Genomic DNA, 19,370 nt, shown 5'->3' on the forward strand with positions numbered 1-19,370 from the left:
CATGTGTTACCACGCTTGGCTAGGGATTCCTCTTCGATGAAAAAAATAAAACGGAGAAATTCCACGCCAGGGTTATGAAAACTTGGCAGTCTCGGGTTTCTGTGAACCACAGGGATTTGAGGCCGCAGAGGTGCGAGGCCATATAACTGTCAGGAGACTTCGCAGGCCTGGGAAGGGCTACGGCAATTCACGGGCATTGCATCCAGCAAGGGTGATGGGGAGGAGACGCCACCCAAGGGTGATGACCGTCGTCTTCTTCCCACCCAGTGGCTCTGTGAGGCTGTGTTCATGACCTCATTGGAGGACAAGGTCTAAAGTAAAGTTGGTGCCATTCGTACAAACGCAGCCCAGGGCCACCGTGCCAGCCCACGCCCTCGCGGGCCTCTCCGATTCTCTCCTAACGCGGTACCCGGCCAGGGGAGGCGGCCCGGGCAGTTTATTTTATCTTTCAGGGTCAGCAGCTGGCTAGCTTAACGCACGTGTGTGGGTGCATGCATACGCACACACGTGCACACCCAGGAAAAGTGAAGGTAGGCCAGGTTTACGGAGGCGGAGAAAGGAGCGAGGTGGACGGAGCCCCGCCACGTGATGACAGGAGGAGCCTCGGCTCACCGGGGCGCTGGCGGGCCTGAGTCAGGCACCAAGCCCCAGACCTGCAGCCTGCCTGCGGGACACTTCCCTGTCGAGGGCCGGGCCGGTCTTCAGGGCCCGTCTGGGGATGAGGAACCTGCCCGCCAGGGCCCAGCTTATTCACACTAACGTTTGTAGCAGGGAACTCTAGACCAGGGAGACGCCAGCCTCACCCCACGGTGACGTCTGGGGTCTGGACTCGCTGAGAACCCACGGACAGAGAGCCTTCAACCAGTCTGCAGCCACCAGCATCTCTCTCGCAGAGACAAGCCCGAAACGATGGCCACCAACATCAGAAACCTTACAAGCGCGCTTTTCCTGAAATGAGAAATGTCCCTACCGGGGGATTTCCCTAAAGGCATATAATTTGAGGTGTGCCAAAAAATATTAGCTTCAAATTCTGTTTGAGATATTCCTTCCAAGATTTGAAGAAAACCTTTAAGACACAGAAACAGGGGGTTGGTGGCGCACGCTTGTAATCCCCGCGCTTGGGAGGCGGAGACAGGAGGATGGCGCAGGTTCGAAGCCAGCCGCGCGCGCTGGCTTAGGAAACCCTGTTTCCAAAATAAAAATGTAAAAATAGGTCTGGGAGTGTAGCCCGGAGGTAGAAGGGCTTCCAGGAACCCCAGTACCACCACCAAAAAAAAAAAAAAAAAAAACAAAAACAACAACCTATGGGTCTTGTGTAGGATAAAATATTGTGCAGACATAAAAATGACCACACGCAAGTGTGTTTGTGGACGAGGGAGGACGTTTGCACGGAGAGAAAATGTGGTTTATAAGCCGGCATGGAGGAAGTGGCTCTTCCTAAGCCGGCATGGAGGAAGTGGCTCTTCCTAAGCCGGCATGGAGGAAGTGGCTCTTCCTAAGCCGGCATGGAGGAAGTGGCTCTTCCTTTGTAAAATGTGTTTACAGGAGACTCTGGGAGGGTCTGCTACATTTGATACGTCTTGTCGATCGGGAGGAGCGGAGGGGGGGCTTTTCCACTTGCAGAGCCCGCGGGGTCAGCTTCCTGTCTAAGTCAGCCCCTCAACTTTCGGCCTCAGGCAAATTGGCCTCTGCTTCTTTATCCGTGCCTTGGGGCTGGAGACAGGGCCGCTGCGCTGGTTATTTATATTTTATTTTTTTGTGGCACAAGGGACTGATCCCAGGGGCAGTCTACCTCTGAGCTCCATCCCTAGCCCTGGTCTATTTTTAATTTGGAAACAAGGTCTTGCTAAGTTGCCGTGAGCCTCACTAGGTGTCTGAGGCTGGCTTCAAACCTGTGATCCTCCTGTCTCAGCCTCCCGAGGACTGGGATTAGAGGTGTGTGCCACCACCCCCGCTGGCTGCAGTTTAGGCCGAGGCCGTGTCCTGTCCGCTCCCCCTGAGCCTTGCCACCCGCCGGCTGTTGCCTCCCTGTGCGGGTCCTGACTCAGCCGCTTCTCTCCTTAGGGGTCACCTTCTCCTTCTTCTGGAAGACTGAAGGAGAGCAGTCGAGGCCCGCCCCGTCTGCCTACGGGGGCCAGGTCATCTCCGACGGCTTCAAGGTCTGCTCCAGCGGCGGCAAAGGCTCCGTGGAGCTGTACACGCGCGAGAACTCCATGACGTGGGAGGCCACCTTCAGCCCGCCGGGTGAGCGCCACCTGGGGACCCTGCAGCTCCTTAGCTGCTCGGGAAGGGAAGGCATCAGGGAGGCAGGGGCGCTCCCACGAGATGGGGCCCGCATGCCACCTCGCGGTCACAGCCTGGGTGCGGCCAGCCGCATCCCGGGGTCTTAGTGCGATGGAGTAGACACGGGAAGCTGTGCCTCGAGGCTGGGGAGGAAATGGCCACACGCAGGGCAGGTAAAGCCTGCCTTCTTCCCCTCCGTCTTCTTCCTCTTCCCTTTCTTCCTCTTCTTCCTCCTCTTCCCCCTCCTCCTCTTCCTCATCCTCCACTCCCTCCTTCTCTTCCTCCTCTTTCTTCCTCCCCTCTTCCTCTTCTCCCTTCTTCTCTTCCTCCTCCTTTTCTCCCTCTTCCTCCTTTCCCTTTTCTCCTCCTTTTCTTCCTCCTCCTCTTCCTCCTCTCTCCCTCTCCTTCCTCATCTCCCTCCTCCCCTTCCTCCTCATCTCCTTTCCCTTCCTCCTTTTCCTCCTTCTCTCCCCCTCCTTCCTCCTCATCTCCCTCCTCCCCTTTCTCCTCATCTCCTTCTTTCCCTTCCTCCTCTTCCTCCTCTCTCTTTCTCCTCCTCCTCCCTTCTTCTCCCACCCATCCCCCTTCCTTTCCAGTGGTGTAGACAGCAGCTATCGGCAGTCTGGAGCAGATTCAATTGGGAGCAAGCAGAGGGTGCAGGGTGCTGAGTGGTCTTGGAGCAGAGGGGTCGCTGGAGACCCCCGGGAGTGGGCTTGGGGTTGTGCAACTGGGTGGGGAGCTGCCAAGATCCTGTCTGAGAGCTGAGCATCGTGGCACAGGCCTGTCATCTCAGTCCTTGGGAGGCTGAAGCAGGAGGATCGCAGGTTCGAGGACAACCTCAGCAATGGAGTGAGACTCTTCACAAACTAGAGAGACCCTGTTCCAAAACAAAAACATAAAAGAGGCTGGGAGTATAGCTCGGAGGCAGAACGCCCCTGGTTCAATCCCCAGGGACACACACACACGCACACACACACACATGCACGCACGCGCGTGCGCGCACACACACACACGCACACACACACACAGCATCAATATTATCTCTCAGGGGCGTTGAGAATTGGATGAGGTAATAGACCTCAGGCGCCAGGCAGTCCAGGCCCCAGAGTCCCGGGCGCCTTTGCCTCGCACTGCGGGTCCCGTGCCCCCTGGCCAAGCCTGTTCCTCCATCTCCATAAAGAGGGCGAACGGTGAGCATACACTTTAGGTTTGCCCTCTGATGCCCAGGTCAGAGCTAATCTCACCCCCCGGCCTCGTGCAGCACCATAAAACTTCTCCTGTGGCGTGTGCTGCTTTGCTTATTGCCAGAGATTCAATTTTAAGAAAAAGTCTGGTCTCCATGTGCCTTGGGCTGGCGGGACAGAGTGTGAGGCACCTCCCAGGGTCTTTGAAGGTGGGCCTATGTCGAGATAAATTCAACCATGTTTCTACGCGAGGAGCCGGGAGGCTCGTCAACATCTGCGCGGGGCAAAGATGTCTTTTATTTGTTCATCTCTGGGACTTGTCCTTCACACTCTCAGACTCGAGGGCAATAATACTTTGGACCTGTTTATGAGCTGAGCAATCTCCAGAGGCCCAAATTATGAGAAGGTTGCACAATCTGGGGAAAGAAACTGATGTCATTGCTGGGTCAGCTCTGATCACCGGGCGGGGGCAATTGAGTCCTTTAAGAGGGCTGCCCTGGGGCCGCAGCAGCTCACGGGACAGGACAACACAAACACCTGCAAAACAAAGGGGCCCTTGGCGAGGTGGGCCATGCCAAACTTGATGCACGGTCTCCTTGTCCTGTGCACATAATTGCTGAGGTGATATTTAATTCTCCTCCTCCTCTTCCTCCTCTCCTCCTCCTCCTCCTCTTCCTCCTCCTCCTCTTCCTCCTCCTCCTCCTCCTCCTCCTCCTCCTCCTCCTCCTACTACTACTACTACTACTACTACTACTACTACAGATTGAACCTAGGGGCATTCTGTCTCTGAGCTACATCCCCAGTGATGGGCATGAGGTCTGTGTCTAGTGTTTTTATTTGAGTATCCAGCTGTTGTAGCATTATTGGGTGGAAAGATTATCTTTGTTTCATTGTGTTATCTTTGCTTCTTTGTCATATACCAATAGACATTGTTTTCATCTGTCTACTCTATTCCTCTGATCTCTTAGTTTGCCTTCTCCTCTTCCACCTCAGTTCCACATTGCTTTGATTATTTTAGGTATTTTGTAAGTCTTAAAGGTGGATAATGTCAGTCTTCTAGCTTGGTTTCTTTCTTTCAATATTATACGGTATTTCTTGGTACTTGTTAAATATAAATTTAGAATCAGTTTATCACTATCCATGGGACTTTTTAAAAATTGCATTGAATCAATTTGGGGAGAACTGACTTCTTGGCAATATGGAGTCTACCTATCCATGAACATGGAACAGCTTTCTATTTGTTTTGTTCTTGTTTCATTTCATCAGAGTTTGGTAGTTTTCTCAGATCTTACACGTTTTGTTGGACTTATACCTAAGAATTTCTTATTCCTTTTTTCAATGCTAACATAAGTGGCAGTGTGCTTCTTAATTTCAAATTCCACTTGCTCATTGGTGGTTTGTAGAAAGACAACAGACTTCGTGTGTTAACAATATATTCTTCAAGCTTGCTATAGTCACATATTAGTTGCAGGAAGTCTCTTGTTTGAATTTTTAATTGATTCTTTCAGTTAGTCTATATACACAGTCATGAGATCATCATGTCATCTGCAAACAAAGATAATTTTATTACATCCTTCCCAGGGTGTGTGTGTGTATTTCAGTCTTACTGCATTAGGTAGGACTGTTAGTCTAATATTGAAATAAGTTGTTTTTTTTTCCCAACTGGGCTCATGGTCTGACTGGTTGGTGCTTGCATCCTACACTAAAAAAAAAAAAATTATCACCTTTGCTTGTAGGCTCTTAAGATTTTGCGACCCCTCTGTTAAAACAAGAAGGGGCCTTTGTTGAACTGCTTTTGGAATTTGTTAGCTGGAGGTGAAGCAGTCATTCTTTTCCTGGGCTCCAAAGGCCCCTTGAATGTCAGGTCTATGTCAGGGTTCATCAACGTTAACAGTGACCAGCCGCTGTAAGACACAGGGATGTGCTTAAACCGGAGAGACCTGTGCAGGGGGCTCATTCCCGTGGCACTCACAACGACCGTGTCCCCTCTCCCCCAGGCCCCTACTGGACTCACGTCCTGTTCACGTGGAAATCCAAGGAGGGTCTGAAAGTCTACGTCAACGGGACCTTGAGCACCTCCGACCCGAGCGGGAAAGTATCTCATGCCTACGGGGAGCCCAACGTCAACCTCGTGGTAGGGTCAGAGCAGGACCAGACCAAGCGCTACGAGAACGGGGCTTTCGACGAGTTCATCATCTGGGAAAGGGCCCTGTCGCCCGTGGAGGTGGAGATGTACTTCACAGCCGCCATCGGTGAGTGGCCGTGGGCCGCTCTGGGCTCCGTTCCCGGGGAAGCCTGCGCGCCGAGGGTCTCAGTGCCTCTCAAGTGTGGCCGTATTGCCAGTGTGAGACGCGTCCTGATAAACGCTGCACATATAGTCGTGTTTTTGAACATCTGTTCCCTAAGATAAAGGAGTTAACAATTTACCAGTGACGTGCTAAGATTGATGCTCTCCATCTGGTCGGCACAGGGTTTCGGGGTGCGCGTGATGGATGGATCAGAAGGCTCTGGATAGCAAATATTCCAGGTCACTCGTGTGTCTGATCAACGAACACTCCCACTGCCGTGTTCTCTGATGGGTTCTTCAACCCAAAAGACGCCCTCTGCCTGCTTGGCACAGAGCGGCCATTCAGAGCAGGGGACTGTAGGCGAGTTGGCCCGGGTTCAAATCTTCACTCTGCCAGCATGAGCCCTGGGATACTGGGAGGTTACTTTTTAAAAATCAGGGTAAAGTTCACGTAACATATTTTTTTTCCCCCCGTGGTACTCAGGATAGAACCCAGGGGCATTCTACCTCTGAGTTATACCCCCAGCATGATTTTTATCTTTTATCGTTTATTTATTTTAATTTTTTATTTTTTTGCAGTACTGGGGATTGAACCTGAGGGCATTCTACCTCTGAGCTACACCTGCAGCTCTATTTTTCTATATATATATATATATATTTTTTTTTCAGTACCGGGGATGGAACCCAGGGGCATTGTACCTCTGAGATACACCCCAGCCCAATAGTTAAGACTTTTAAAAACTTTTTGAAACAGGGTCTCACTGAGTTGCCAAGGGCCTCACTAAGCTGAGGCTGGCTGTGAACTGTGATCCTCTGGTCTCTGCCTCCCAAATGCTGGGATTACAAGTGTATGCTACCACGCTCGGCTATTTTTCTATTTCTTTGAAACAAGTTGCTAACTTGTAGAGGCCTCACTAAGTAGCTGAGGCTAGCCGGGGACCTGAGATCCTCCTGTCTCAACCTCCCAAGTACTGGGATTACAGCGTGCATCACCATGCCCGACTTATTTTTTATTTTAAAACAGGGTCTCGCTAAATTGCAGAGGGTCTCCCTAAGTTGATGAGGGTCTTGCTAATTTTCTGAGGCCGGCCTCAAACCTGTGATCCTCCTGTCTAGCCTCCCAAGTGCTGGGATGACCAGCGCATACCATCACACCTGGCTGTAATGACTCCTAATTAACCACGGGTGTGGGGGGATCCGCAGGGGCTCAGGGGGCAGCCTCCCCGAGCACTTCTTCAGGGTCGTCCTCAGACGAAGGTTCCCAGGGCCCAGTGACTAACGACCCCTCTGCCTTTGATGTCTGATGGGTCCGGGTGCCTCCAAAGCCCATTTTTCATAGTTTATTTAAAATCAGTGATACTTTGCATAGAAATCATGTTTTTCAATGATGAGTCGCAAGAAGGCTGCTCGAAAGCCATTTAGAATATAAGTGGGGAAAACCATTTGAGCTGGGGAATCCATATCATCTGCCTATTAAGCTGGTTTACTGGCCCTCTATCTTCCCGGAAGCATCCTGCCTCGAAGCTGCCTCGGGGCGAGGTGGCCGGGGCTCAGTCCTGACTTAGCGCTCTCTGCTTTTTCTAGGGAAACACGCGTCGCAGTCTTCCACCCCGCGCTCCTCCACGACGCCCACGGCGCACAGCATGGTGAGCGGGGTCCCTGCCCCCGGCCATGTGTCGGCCTGGACTGCGGCCCAGGAGGGACGAGCTGGGCTCTTGCTTACGGACAGTGTAATGCTTGGGGAGAAACTGTCAGTGGCGGGGAGCCAGGCTGAAATTGATCTTGGTGCTCCGGTGATGGTGATGGGAGTGACGGCCCTCGGTTCCAACACCACGGCCTCGGGGGCCTGGAAGGAATAAAGCAAATTCTTACCAGTAAATGGCACCGATCCACCTCCCGGGGCAGCTGGGGCAGCCTCTGTGCAGTGCCCAGCCTCTGTTCTGCCTTTCCTTTCTTTTTATTACTCATCCTTCCTTCTTTCCTTTTTTCTTCCTTCCTTCCTTCCTTCCTTCCTGCCTCCCTTCCTCCCTCCTTCCCTCCATCTTCCTTCTTTCCTTTCTTTCCTTTCTTCTTTCTCTCATTTTCCTCTCTCTCCTTCCTTCCCTCCTTCCTTTCTTCTTTTTCCTCTCTCTCTCTCTCTCTCTCTCTCTCCTTCCTTTCTTGGTGGTGGTACTGGAGAGCAAACCCAGGGGTACTCTACCTCCCAGCAACACCCCCACCCACACCCAGCCCTATTTTATTATTTTTTTTTAAATTTGGAAATAAGGTCCCACTAAGTTGCTGACAGCCTCGATAAGTTGCTAAGGCTGTTCTCAAATCTGTGATCCTCCAGCCTCAGCCTCCCAAGTACTGGGATCGCAGGCATACGCCACCTCACCTGGGCTGTGCCTTTTCTTTTGCTATTGGAGGAAAGGACTGATTTGTTCTGAGAGCATCCCCCTCTCAAAATGGCACTTTTTTTTGTGTGTGTGGCACTGGGGATGGAACCCAGAAGCTTTCTACTATATTCTTCCGGTACATACTCCTTGACCTATTTTATATTTTATTTGGAAACAGGGTCTCACTAAGTTGTGGAAGGCCTTACTAAGTAGCTGAGGCTGGCTGCGAACCTGCGATCCTCCTGTCTCAGCCTCCCAGGTACTGGGATTACAAGTGTGTGCCACCACGCCTGGATTCAAATTGGCACATTATTATTATTATTGTTGTTGTTGTTGTTGTTGTTGTTGTTGTTATTATTATTATTATTATTATTATTATTATTATTATTAGTGGTACTAGGGTTCCTGAAAGCCCTTCTACCTCCAGGCTACACTTCCAGACCTATTTTTACATTTTTATTTGGAAACAGGGTCTTCTAAGCCAGCGCGCGCGGCTGGCTTCGAACCTGTGCGATCCTCCTGTCTCTGCCTCCCAAGTGCGGGGATTACAAGCGTGCGCCACCACGCCCGGCCCAAATTGGCACTTTAAAAAAGTTTTAGATGCTGGGATTGAACCCAGGGCTATTCCATCTCTGAGCTATACCTCCAGCCCTATTTTATTCTTTATTTTGATTCTTAGGGTCTCCCCAAGTTGCAGAGGGCCTCACTAAGTTGCCGAGGCTGTGATTCTCCTGTCTCAGCCTCCCAAATACTGGGATCACAAGCGTGCAGCACTACACCCGGCTCAAAGTGGCATTTGTAACCAAATATTTCCCTGCTTGGGGGTTTTAATAGTGAGCTCACGGTCTCGAGCATCTAGGTGGGTTCAAATCTCAGTTCTGCCATTCCCTTGTGTCAGTCCCTCGGGCGGAGTTTCATCTCCTGAATGAGCCCTTATCTTATAAGGTGATTATGAGGACACAATGCTCCTGTATGGCCGGGCGTGGTGGCATACCTTGTAATCCCAGCATTCGGGAGGCTGAGACGGGAGGACCGCAACTCATTGAGACCCTGTTTCAAAAATAAAGAATAAGCCAGACGTGGTGGCGCACGCTTGTAATCCCCGCGCTTGGGAGGCAGAGACAGGAGGATCTCACAGGTTTGAAGCCAGCCTTGCTGGCTTAAGAGACCCTGTTTCCAAATTAAAAAAATATAAAATAGGTCTGGAAGTATAGCCTAGAGGTAGAAGGGTTCCATCCCCAGTACCACAAAAAAAAAAAGAATAAAAATTAGGGCTGGGGGTGTCCCTCAGAGATAGAATGCCCCTGGGTTCCATCCCCATAGTGCAAAAAAAAACAAAAAAAAAACAAAAAAAAACCAAAAAGCTCATTGTATGCAAACTATTTCTAAAAGGCCCGCGTGTGGGAGGTGCCATATTATTATCACAGAATAGAGCACCTAAGCCCAGACCGGACTCCCCGGACGTCTCCTTGAATACCTCGGCTTTGGTTCTTAGCGGGGACTCACGTCACCCGATTTCTCTCAGATGCCCACCGACGCCTACTACCCCATCATCGCCAACCTGACGGAGGAGAGAAAGAGCTTCCACAAAGCCGGCGTCGTGCTGAACTACCTCCACAGCGTGCCCCTCGGCCTACCCGGCAAGGCTCTCTTGGAGGAAACGGCGCTGAATCTCACCGAGGTACGGCGCTCGGCCGGCCGGGGCCTCGGGACTAGCAAGACGGGGTTTTCACATCGCAGCCTGGCGTTCAGGCTTCTCTGGACGGCCGATGGGGTGCCGCGTGGCCAGCCCTGCGCCGCTCAGTGGTGCCCTGTTTGTCCGGACTTGAGTCCGTACCTCATTCTCGCGGTGCCCAGCCGGCCAGGTCTGTCCTGCCTGTCTGATTCCCGGAGGTGTTCAGGTTCGCACCTTTTGGTACCAACTCCCATCTGTGCACAGAGGAGATTCCCACAGTGACCTGGAGGTGCCCTTGCGCCATCAGGAGTGAGGCGCTGAGCCGGCGTGGGGGCGCACGCTCGTCATCCCAGTGTCTGGGAGGCTGAGGCAGGAGGATGGCGGTTCACAGCCAGCCTCAGTTACTTAGCGAGGCCCTCTGCAACTCCGTAAGACCCTGTTTCAAAATAAAGAATAAAAAAGTAGGGCAGGGGGTATAGCTCGGAGGTAGAACACCCCTGGGTTTCATCCCCAGTTAAAAAAAAAAAAAAGAAAAAGTGAAATGCTGTCTCTTTTTGTTCTAAACGCTGTCCAGGCTAAGGAAGAGGGGGCTCCACGGGGCCCTGCAGACCCGGCCTCTTCTAAGCTCGGGCTCCTGGCTGTGTGGAGAGAGGAGGGTGTTTGAGACAGGCTTCCCCTGAAAGCACAACATGCAGGCTAAAGGAGCGGGGTCAAGACCTCTGTGGGAAACCGTTTGGTGCCCTTGGTCAGCTGACTAGCGGCTCCGTCTCATGGGGCCCCACTGAGACGGGGGCACTAATTAGTGCCCAGCTCGCGGGCAGTGTATATGAGTTTCTACAGGCACACAACAGTATCTGCGGCTTGGTACGTGTGCGTGTGCATGTGTGTGGTACTGGGTTTGAACCCAGGGGCATTTTGCCTCTGAGTTATACCCCCAATTTTATTCTATTCTATTCTATGTATGTATGTACATATGTATGTATGTATGTGTTTATTTATGTATTATTTATTGTGGCACTGGAGATTGAACGCAGGGACATTCTCCCTCTGAGATACACCCCAGCCCTATTTTATTTCTATTTAGAAACAGGTCTCACTAGGTTGATGAGAATCTCAGTATTTTCTGAGGATATCCTCAAATCTGCAACCCTCCTGTCTCAGTCTGTCAAGCACTAGGATTACAAACATGTGCCACCATGCCTTTTTTACTTTTTTTTGCGTGTGTGTGCGCTGGAGATTGATCCAGGGGCAGTCTACCTCCTAGCTACATCCCCAGACCTATTTTTTATTCTTTATTTTATTTATTTATTTATTTATTTTTGGTGGTACTGGGGTTCCTGGAAGCCCTTCTACCTCCGGACTACACTCCCAGACCTATTTTATATTTTTTTAAATTTGGAAACAGGGTCTCTCTTAAGCCAGCGCAGCTGGCTTCGAACCTGCGTGACCCTCCTGTCTCTGCCTCCCAAGCGCGGGGATTATAAGCGTGCGCCGCCATGCCTGGGTTTTGTTTTTTGTTTTTTTGGTTTTTTTTGGTGGTACTGGGGGTGGAACCCAGAGGCTTTCTACCTCTGGGCAATGCTACCAGATTTATGTTTTATTTGGAAACAGAGTCTCACTAAGTAGCTGAGGCTGGCTTCGAACCTGCGCGATCCTCCTGTCTCAGCCTCCCAAGCGCGGGGATTACAAGCGTGCGCCACCACGCCCGGCCTGGATTTTTAATTTAATTTATTATTATTTTTTAATTTGGAGACAGGGTCTCATTAAGTTGCTGAGGCTGGCGTTTAACCTGTGACCCTCCTGCCTCAGCCTCTCAAGTACTGGGATGAGAAGTGTGTGCCACCACACCCGGATAATTTTATTATTTTAGATTTAGAAACAGGATCTCGCTAAGTAGCTGAGGCTGGCTTTGCACCTGCGATCCTTCTGTCTCGGCCTCCCAAGTACTGGGATGATGTGTGTGCGCTCCCACGCCCAGCGTGTGGTGAGAACATTCAAGGGGTGGCTATGGCAGCTGGTGCTTTGCATACAGCTGGTGCCTAATGAACATCCATGCCCAGCCCCGTGGTTATCTTGGGGGATCCTCGAGGTATGCAGTAGGTGCTCAGTTGGGCTCTTCTGGTGTTTCAGGGAAGGAGGAGCTCAAAGTTTGTGGATTAAAAAGGTAATTCGATGTTTGGTAAACCCTGACTTGTGGGCGAGTGAGTCACTAATTATGAATTAGACGGTCAACGCCCCACAGCACAGGCGGGCTGGCTGACTAGCGGCCTCTGCGGCCCCGGCTTTGCCCCTGCCCTCCTGGGTCTGCAGCCTGGGTCCAGGTCTCCGAGGAGCTGCCTGTGGGAGCTGGTTCCAGGGTCCTTCCTCAGAACCTGTCAGAGCCTGTGAAGCCAGGTTGGGGCTGGGGAGAATCCGGCCCCTCAAGCCCTGCCGGCCAGGCCGTGGGACCTGTTTGTCGTTCTTTGGAAGGGTTTGGGTGGTGGCAGCTGGACGGGCGGCTATGTCAGGTGCCGACAGTCACTCCATGCGGGGGACACAGGGGCTTCGGCTGTAGGAAGAGCCATGTATGGCTGGCAGGGGACGCGGGGACAGGCCAGCCAGGCGAGGACTGCAGACAGGCTGGCCGGCCGCTCTGCAGAGCAAAGGTGAGGCTCAGGGTGTCCCCTGGGGCAGAGTTCAGTGCAGGCGCACACCCGAGGTGCCCCCCTGCCTCCTGCTCCCTGCTGCCCCTCTGCTAACCCCCACCCAGTCAGGGATTGCAGAGGCAGCTGGCGTCAGAAACCAGAGAAAGTCAGAGGATGCGGTGAGCCAGGCAGCTGCCGGCCCCCAGCTCGCTGCAGAGAGCAGCAGCTGGCTCCCCAAGCTCCGGCCTGGCTCGGTGTTTAGCGTGACCTGGTCAGGCTTTGCAAGGGAAGCCCCGTGCCTGGATTTTAAGATGGAAACGCTCCCAATTTTCCAAAGTGGGTAGCTAGCTGAAATGCAAAGTATATGCAGAGCAGAGAAAGGGTAGCCGCAAGCCGGGGTCAGCTCGTGGGCTTAAGTCAGAGACCTCCGTGTGGACCAGTGTTCGGGGACCTGACTTTGGTTAAGTTAGGTAGCTTAATTCATAGGTTACCGAGGAGCTCACCAGGTTGATGGGCCTGGCCTGGGCCCTGGGATCCTCCTGTCTCGGCCTCCCAAGTACTGGGATTAGAGGCGTGTGCCAACATGCTCGGCTGATTTTAATCAATCAATCAATCAAGTTATTCATTGATTCAGCAGGTGTTTGCTGAAGGCCATTGGTTCATGGCACAGCCGAGTGGTGTCTACTCCAGCACCAGGATGCCGCCTTACAGGGCTGTGATTCCAAGCAAGTCAGATGTCTATAAGATACAGCCTGATCCTTTAATACCCTAACTGGGCGGTTACTGACTCCTAATGAGACAATTATCAGTACAAGACGCCGTGTGCAAAACCAAGCCAGTGGTCGATCGAGGAACACGGGTGATATGGGGAAACTGACCGTCCCGATTTGAGGCTTGCAAATAGGTGCTAAGCAGGTTCCTGTGTTCACTTTTAGACCTTCTTAAAAACCGTGGGCGAGGTTCTTCTGCTGCCCGGCTGGACCACTGTGTCGGAGGTAAGAGAGAGGGACACGTTGGTCTTCAAAACGTACGTATCCGGGGACGTTTTTCTTCCCAGAAGCAGCACCCAACAGCCAAGTTCAGCCGGGTGCGGTGGCACACGCTTGTAATCCCAGTACTTGAGAGGCTGAGACGGGAGGATCGTACAGGTCCAAAGCCAGCCTCAGCACTTAGTGAGACCCTGTTTCCAAATAAAATATAAAATAGGTCTGGGAGTGTAGCCTGGAGATAGAAGGCCCCTGGGTTCCACCCCCAGTACAAAAAAAAAATCACAAAAAAACAACAACAACAACAGCCACGTTCACATCTCTAAGAGGAACAGGGCATGGCTGGGTCCTGACAGCTGCGTCCTCAGAGCTTGTTTGGCTGGACACAACTGATGGACACAGGATGCAGGATGTCCGGGGACGATGTGAATGTCGGTGCTGTACTGCTGTCCTCTGCGGGCGGGAGGGAGTGGTGGGTCGACTTCGGATTGTCACTCTGCATAACACACTTCTTTTATCATTGCATTCTTCTTGAATAGTAATTTTAAAAAAATGTCCGATGTTTAAAGATGGCTGCATGGAGCAGGAAGCGGTACCCACGACCACACGCACTTCACGAGGAAAGTGGAGGGGTGTCCAAGCTCTTGTTCTCTGCATTCAGATAATTAGAGGAGATGGAAGAGCTTTATTTTGTTACTAAAGGACCTATTGATTTTCCTTATTTAAGAGAATAAGTCAACAAAGAGTCCTGGAGGAGTTGGAAAAGGCAGATAATAAAAATGCATAGATGGAGCCGGGTGTGGTGGTGCCCAGTTGTAATCCTAGCTCTTGGGAGGCTGAGACGGGAGGATCGCAGGTTCAAGGACAGCCTCAGCTACTTAGTGAGACTCTCATCAACCTAGCGAGACCCTGTTTCAAAATAAAACTAGAATTGGTCTGCAGCTCGGAGGTAGAATGCCCCTGTGTTCAATCCCCAGTTCAAAGAAATGAATATAGAGAGAATAACCATTGATAGTTTTGCATGTAACCTTTATTGTCTGACTTACAATTCACACACACACACACACACACACACACACACACATATATATATATATATATATATATATATATATATATATATATATTCTGCAAACGTATTGTATATCTGATTTAATTTGATTTGCCTTGGTTCTGTCAAGAATATATTCCAAGGTATTAAGAATTCTATTTTCTTTCTCACTTTCTATTTTGGTACGAGGGGTTGAGCCCAAGGGCATTCTACCTCTGAGCTACATCCTCAGCCCTTTTTACTCTATTTATTTGTTTATGGTACTGGGGATTGAACCCAGCAGCACTGTACCTCTGAGCCATACCCCCCCACACCCAATTTTTTTATTCTTTGTTTCGAAGCAAGGTCTCACTAAGTTGCTGAAGGCCTCACAAGTAGCGGAGGCTGGCCGCAAACCCGGATCCTCCTATCTCAGCCTCTCAAGTACTAGATGACAAATGTGTACTGTCACGCCCGGCTTATTCTTTTGAGTTTTGAAATAGCGTCTTGCTAGGTTGCTGAGGTTGGTCCCTAACCCCCGATCCTCCTGTCTCAGCCTAATTCCTCCTCCTCCTCCTCCTCCTCCTCCTCCTCCTCCTCCTCCTCCTTCTTCTTCTTCTTCTTCTTCTTCATCTCCTTCTTCTTGTGGTACTAGGGATGGAACCCAGGGGCTTTTCTACCTCCAGGCTATACTCCCAGACCTATTTTTTTATACTTTATTTGGAAACAGGGTCTCACTAAGTTGCTGAGGGCACCACTAAGTAGCTGAGGCTGGCTTCGAGCCTGTGCGATCCTCCTGTCTCAGCTTCCCAGGTGCTGGGATTAAAGCGTCCGCCACCGCACCTGGCCTAATTCTTCTTAATTCAGCGCCGTGTTAGTCAGGCCTGGATGGCTGTGCTGCAGTAACAGTAGTCGTCCGCATCTCAGCGGCTCAGCGCAGCAGAGCTTTCTCTTCAGGCACACGGAGCCCAGCATGGGTCAGAGGAGCCTCCTTTCCACGCGGTGGGTCGTGACTTGGGGAAACACGTCTCTCAGGTTGTGGGTGGGGCAGAGAGAGGCCAGAAGGACCTTTAAGTGCCCCAGCCCAGGATGGCCCTGACCCCACAGTGGCCTAAAGTGCTAATTCTCCTGAACCCTCATCATGAGACACATTGGCAGGTGTTTGCCAGGAAGGCAGAGCGGCAGCTCGCCTCTCCTGATTAATAAGATTCCACCAGGGTTTGCATTTTATTGCGTTTTTATTCGAACAACTCCCAGTAGAACGAGATTAGGTTTAACGTAGGCAAAGGGAGGGGAAAAAGAGTTAAGGGTGTAAGATTGGCACAATCTTACTTAGAAACCAGTTCTTTCTGAGGAAGCAGAGCCCTCCGGGGCCGGGGGCGTCGGGGGACTGTGCGTAGGAGCCCGCAGCCTGGGACTCATGGGCAGGAGCCAGCGCAGGGCTCAGACAGATGGAGCTTCTGCATTAATTTACATGGACTTTTTTCAGATATGAAAGATGCAACACGACCCGGGAATCTGCTGTAAACTATGAATAGTCATGAAACCCGTCGTGCGGGGCAGGCTGGGCCGTGCGTTTGAGCGCCTGGGTGGGCCACGCCCCGTCGGAGCCGCGTGCCAGGGGCCCGGGCTCTCATGCTCTTAACTGTGCCCGGCTGATTGAAATCAGGCCACAAGCCCAAGAGAAAATGTCTAAAATTGGCCTCGGCGCTCTATTTCCAGCTCATTAGGTTCTCTGGGCGGGTGCGTTTGCAGGAGGGTGCCAAGGGCTTTAGCAGCCCACAGATGCTTCCTCAGAAAGGCAGGAAGGAGAGGCAGGGGAGGCCGGGACAGACCCTCTCCTTGCCAGTGTGTCTGAGGACCAGGGACAGTCTGTCCAAGGTGGACACGGGCTCCAAGCTGGCCGCAGAGATAGGCAGGACTTGGGCAGCCCTCCTGGGGGCAGTGCCGCCAGGGTCCGCTCAACCTTGGGGACTCAGTGGGTGAAGAGGGGCCTGAGGGTGAGGCTAAGGAGGCCGACGGCGCCTTGGGCTGCCGGTACTGCTGCGGCAGCTACCTCTTCCCAGAGAACGGAACACAAGTGCTGCTTTCCTTATGCAGGGGACCTAGGGACGATGGCCCCCTCCGCGTGAAATCAAAGGGGCAGGGGGCCGGTCTGGGCCTGGCCCTGGCTCTGGCCTGTGGAGGGAGCACTCAGGAGTCCACGGCACGGGTCAAGGTTGGCTTTGACCTGTGTCCATGCTTCCTGACATCTTCCTCCATGGCCATCGTGAGGAAGCAGGTGTGTGTGTGTGTGTGTGTGTGTGTGTGTGTGTGTGTGTGTGTGTGTGTGTTTAAGACAGGGTCTTATTAAGTTGCCCGGCTGGCCTCCAACTCACATCCCGCTGGCTCAGCCTCCTGAGTGGCTGGGATGACGGCCGTGGCCACGGCGCCCGGCTGAGCAGGAAGCGCAGCTCACGGCGTGCACCCGGTGGCTGAACAGCATGGCTCCGCCTGCTTCTCCACGTCCGTGTGTGTTTGCAGGACAGCGCCCCGGTGCTGGGGCTGATCCACACCATCGACGCCGTGATGGATCACATATCTGCCAACCTGCGCCCCAGTGAGCTCCAGGCCACCATCTCGGGCTCTTCTCCCATGGCAGGTAGGGACGGTCAGCGTGCGACTGCAATCCTAGTACCTGGGGGAGCTGAGGTAGGAGGATTGTAGGTTCAAGACCAGCCTCAGCCACTTGGCGAGACTCTGTTTCACAATTTTAAAAAATAAAATAAAATAGGGCTGGGGTAAAATAGCTCAGAGGTAGAACACCCCTAGGTTCAATCCCCAGTAATACACACACACACACACACACACACACGAGAAACCCAGCTCCCTGAGCGTCTGGTAAAGAGGCAGAGGGTGTCCCCACAGCGTCCCAGGGTGAGTGTCCAGGTCCCTCTCTGGCAGGCAGCCTGGCCTCTGTGCTCTAAGTCGTTACCAAGCATTTCAGTGAGGTGCTTTACACAGCCCAGGATGCTCAGGATCCCACCCACCCTGAGGGCCGCTTCAGTGACAGTTTGTCAGCCACAAACTGTCTAAAAGACACCTCTTAGCTGGGTGTGGTGGCACACACCTGTTAGCCCAGTACTTAGGAGGCTGACACAGGAGGTTTGCAGATTCAAGGCCAGCCTCAGCAACTTAGTGAGACCCTGTTTCAAAACATAAACAACAACAAATAAATAAATAAATAAATAAAAGAAGGGCTGGAAGCCAGGCGTGGTGGCGCACGCTTGTAATCCCAGCACTTTGAGAGGCTGAGACAGGAGGATGTGGTTCATGGCCAGCCTCAGCTACTTAGGCCCTTTGCAACTCAGTGAGACCCTGTTTCAAAGTAAAGGATAAAAAAATAGGGCTGGGGGGTGTAGTTTGAGGGTAGAATGCCCCTGGGCTCAATCCCCAGTACCAAAAAAAAAAAAAAAAAAAATAGAATTCAAGACCGGTCTCAGCTACTTCTGTTTTTTCCAGTGTCGCGGGCTCCCCAGGGCATGGAAAGGCTAGGGCTGAGGGCGTGGGGCGGAGGGTCACCCAGGCCGGATCCCTCCTCCTGGGCCCTTCAGCCTCCCGCAATCACTCTTCCCTGGCTCTTGTGTGCTTTTGCGGCTGTCTAAAGGCAGTGAGGCTCCCCAGGAGCCTGCTGGCTTAAAAGGCAAGGTGGCGGGCATCCTGCAGTCCTGATAGCCCCCTGCCCTGTTCTTCGCAGACTTCTCCGTGGCCAAGGTCTTCCCCAGGACCCTGACTTTGCCTCACTACCGCTTCCCCGCGCATGGACAGAGCTACATCGAGATTCCCCGAGAAGCCCTTCGCAGCCAGGGTGAGTGGTTTGCGCTCAGGACCCTCTGTGGCGGGTGCAGGGCTGTTCAGAGCCCCAGGGTGCTACCGATCGATCAGCCGGGGCTCCTGAGCGCCCTGCGGGCAGGAGCTACACACAGTGCTCTGGCACCCTTAGCTGAAGGGCCAAAGTGTCCCTCAAATGCCAACTCTGTGCGTCCCACCGTGAGGGCACCTGGAGGCTCTGCTTGGTCCTGGTTGGCCAACGGGAAGTAGACAGGGCCCACCCCTTCCCGCTCCCTGGTCAGCGCCCTGCGGCTTGCTGAAGGGGCTCGGGGGGGCTGGTTCTAGACTTGCACCGGCCCAGGCCAAGCTCGAGATGAACAAGCAGGGAAAGAAACCCATGCTCTGCCCAGGGGCACGTCAGGCCAGGGGGTGTCTAGCCCCCTTAGCTGCCTGGAAAATCAAATAGACCTCTCCAGGGCCCCCTCTGTCTCTCCCGCCCTCCCGGGGTACACGCGCGTCAGGAGATACCAGGAACTCTCATGCTAGACACCCAGGCCAGAGGCCCGGAGCCTGCCTTAGGGATGGAGTCTGAGCCAGCAGGGCCACAGAGCCCTCCCCACCAGTACGCCCCGCGGCTCCCCGCCGCCCTGTCCACTGTGGGACAGGTGCCCCGGCCTCGCCTGGCCTCCTCGTTCAGCTGTGAGTGTCGGCATGTGAATACCACGTGCAGACACAAGCATCAGCGTGTGAATACCGTGTAGGGATGCGAGTGTCAGCGTGTGAATACCATGAGGACCATGCAGAAGTCATTGTGTGAATACCACGTGTAGTCAGCCGGCGAGCCAGGCCCCCACCGCACCGCCAAGGCTGGGTACCACTCTTGTGACTCATGATGGAGCCTTCCGCCCACACACAGGGTCTGGGACGGCCCTGGCAGGGTCTCAGCATCTGTGTGCCTGGGGCCAGCTCAGGGGCAGGGAGCCATCGTCATGGCCGAACGCTCAGCTCAGGAGCCGTGGAGTTGGCGCTGTTGCCGGCTCTGCCCCCGGGATCCTAACGTCTCTTCCCCGAGTGGACCCTGGTCTGAGAGGCTGGGCTGGGCGTGGCTGGGTG

The 19,370-nt window shown here is 52.9% G+C and overlaps 1 protein-coding gene across 1 annotated transcript in view; it reads left to right on the forward strand.

The window, feature by feature from the left end:
- ADGRD1 (adhesion G protein-coupled receptor D1) overlaps window positions 1–19,370 on the forward strand; it is a gene marked incomplete at both ends in the record, with an annotated part of 84,075 nt that overhangs the window by 14,505 nt on the left and 50,200 nt on the right. Inside the window, 7 exons of the mRNA XM_080717749.1 lie at window positions 2,065–2,244; window positions 5,465–5,719; window positions 7,339–7,400; window positions 9,658–9,813; window positions 13,367–13,426; window positions 16,971–17,088; window positions 18,184–18,294. Of these exons, the coding sequence (XP_080573875.1) occupies window positions 2,065–2,244; window positions 5,465–5,719; window positions 7,339–7,400; window positions 9,658–9,813; window positions 13,367–13,426; window positions 16,971–17,088; window positions 18,184–18,294 (942 nt within the window). The remainder of the gene's footprint in view (window positions 1–2,064; window positions 2,245–5,464; window positions 5,720–7,338; window positions 7,401–9,657; window positions 9,814–13,366; window positions 13,427–16,970; window positions 17,089–18,183; window positions 18,295–19,370) is intronic.

This window comes from Muscardinus avellanarius (genome assembly GCF_963383645.1).
Source record: "Muscardinus avellanarius genome assembly, chromosome: 21".
NCBI classification, from domain to species: domain Eukaryota; kingdom Metazoa; phylum Chordata; class Mammalia; order Rodentia; family Gliridae; genus Muscardinus; species Muscardinus avellanarius.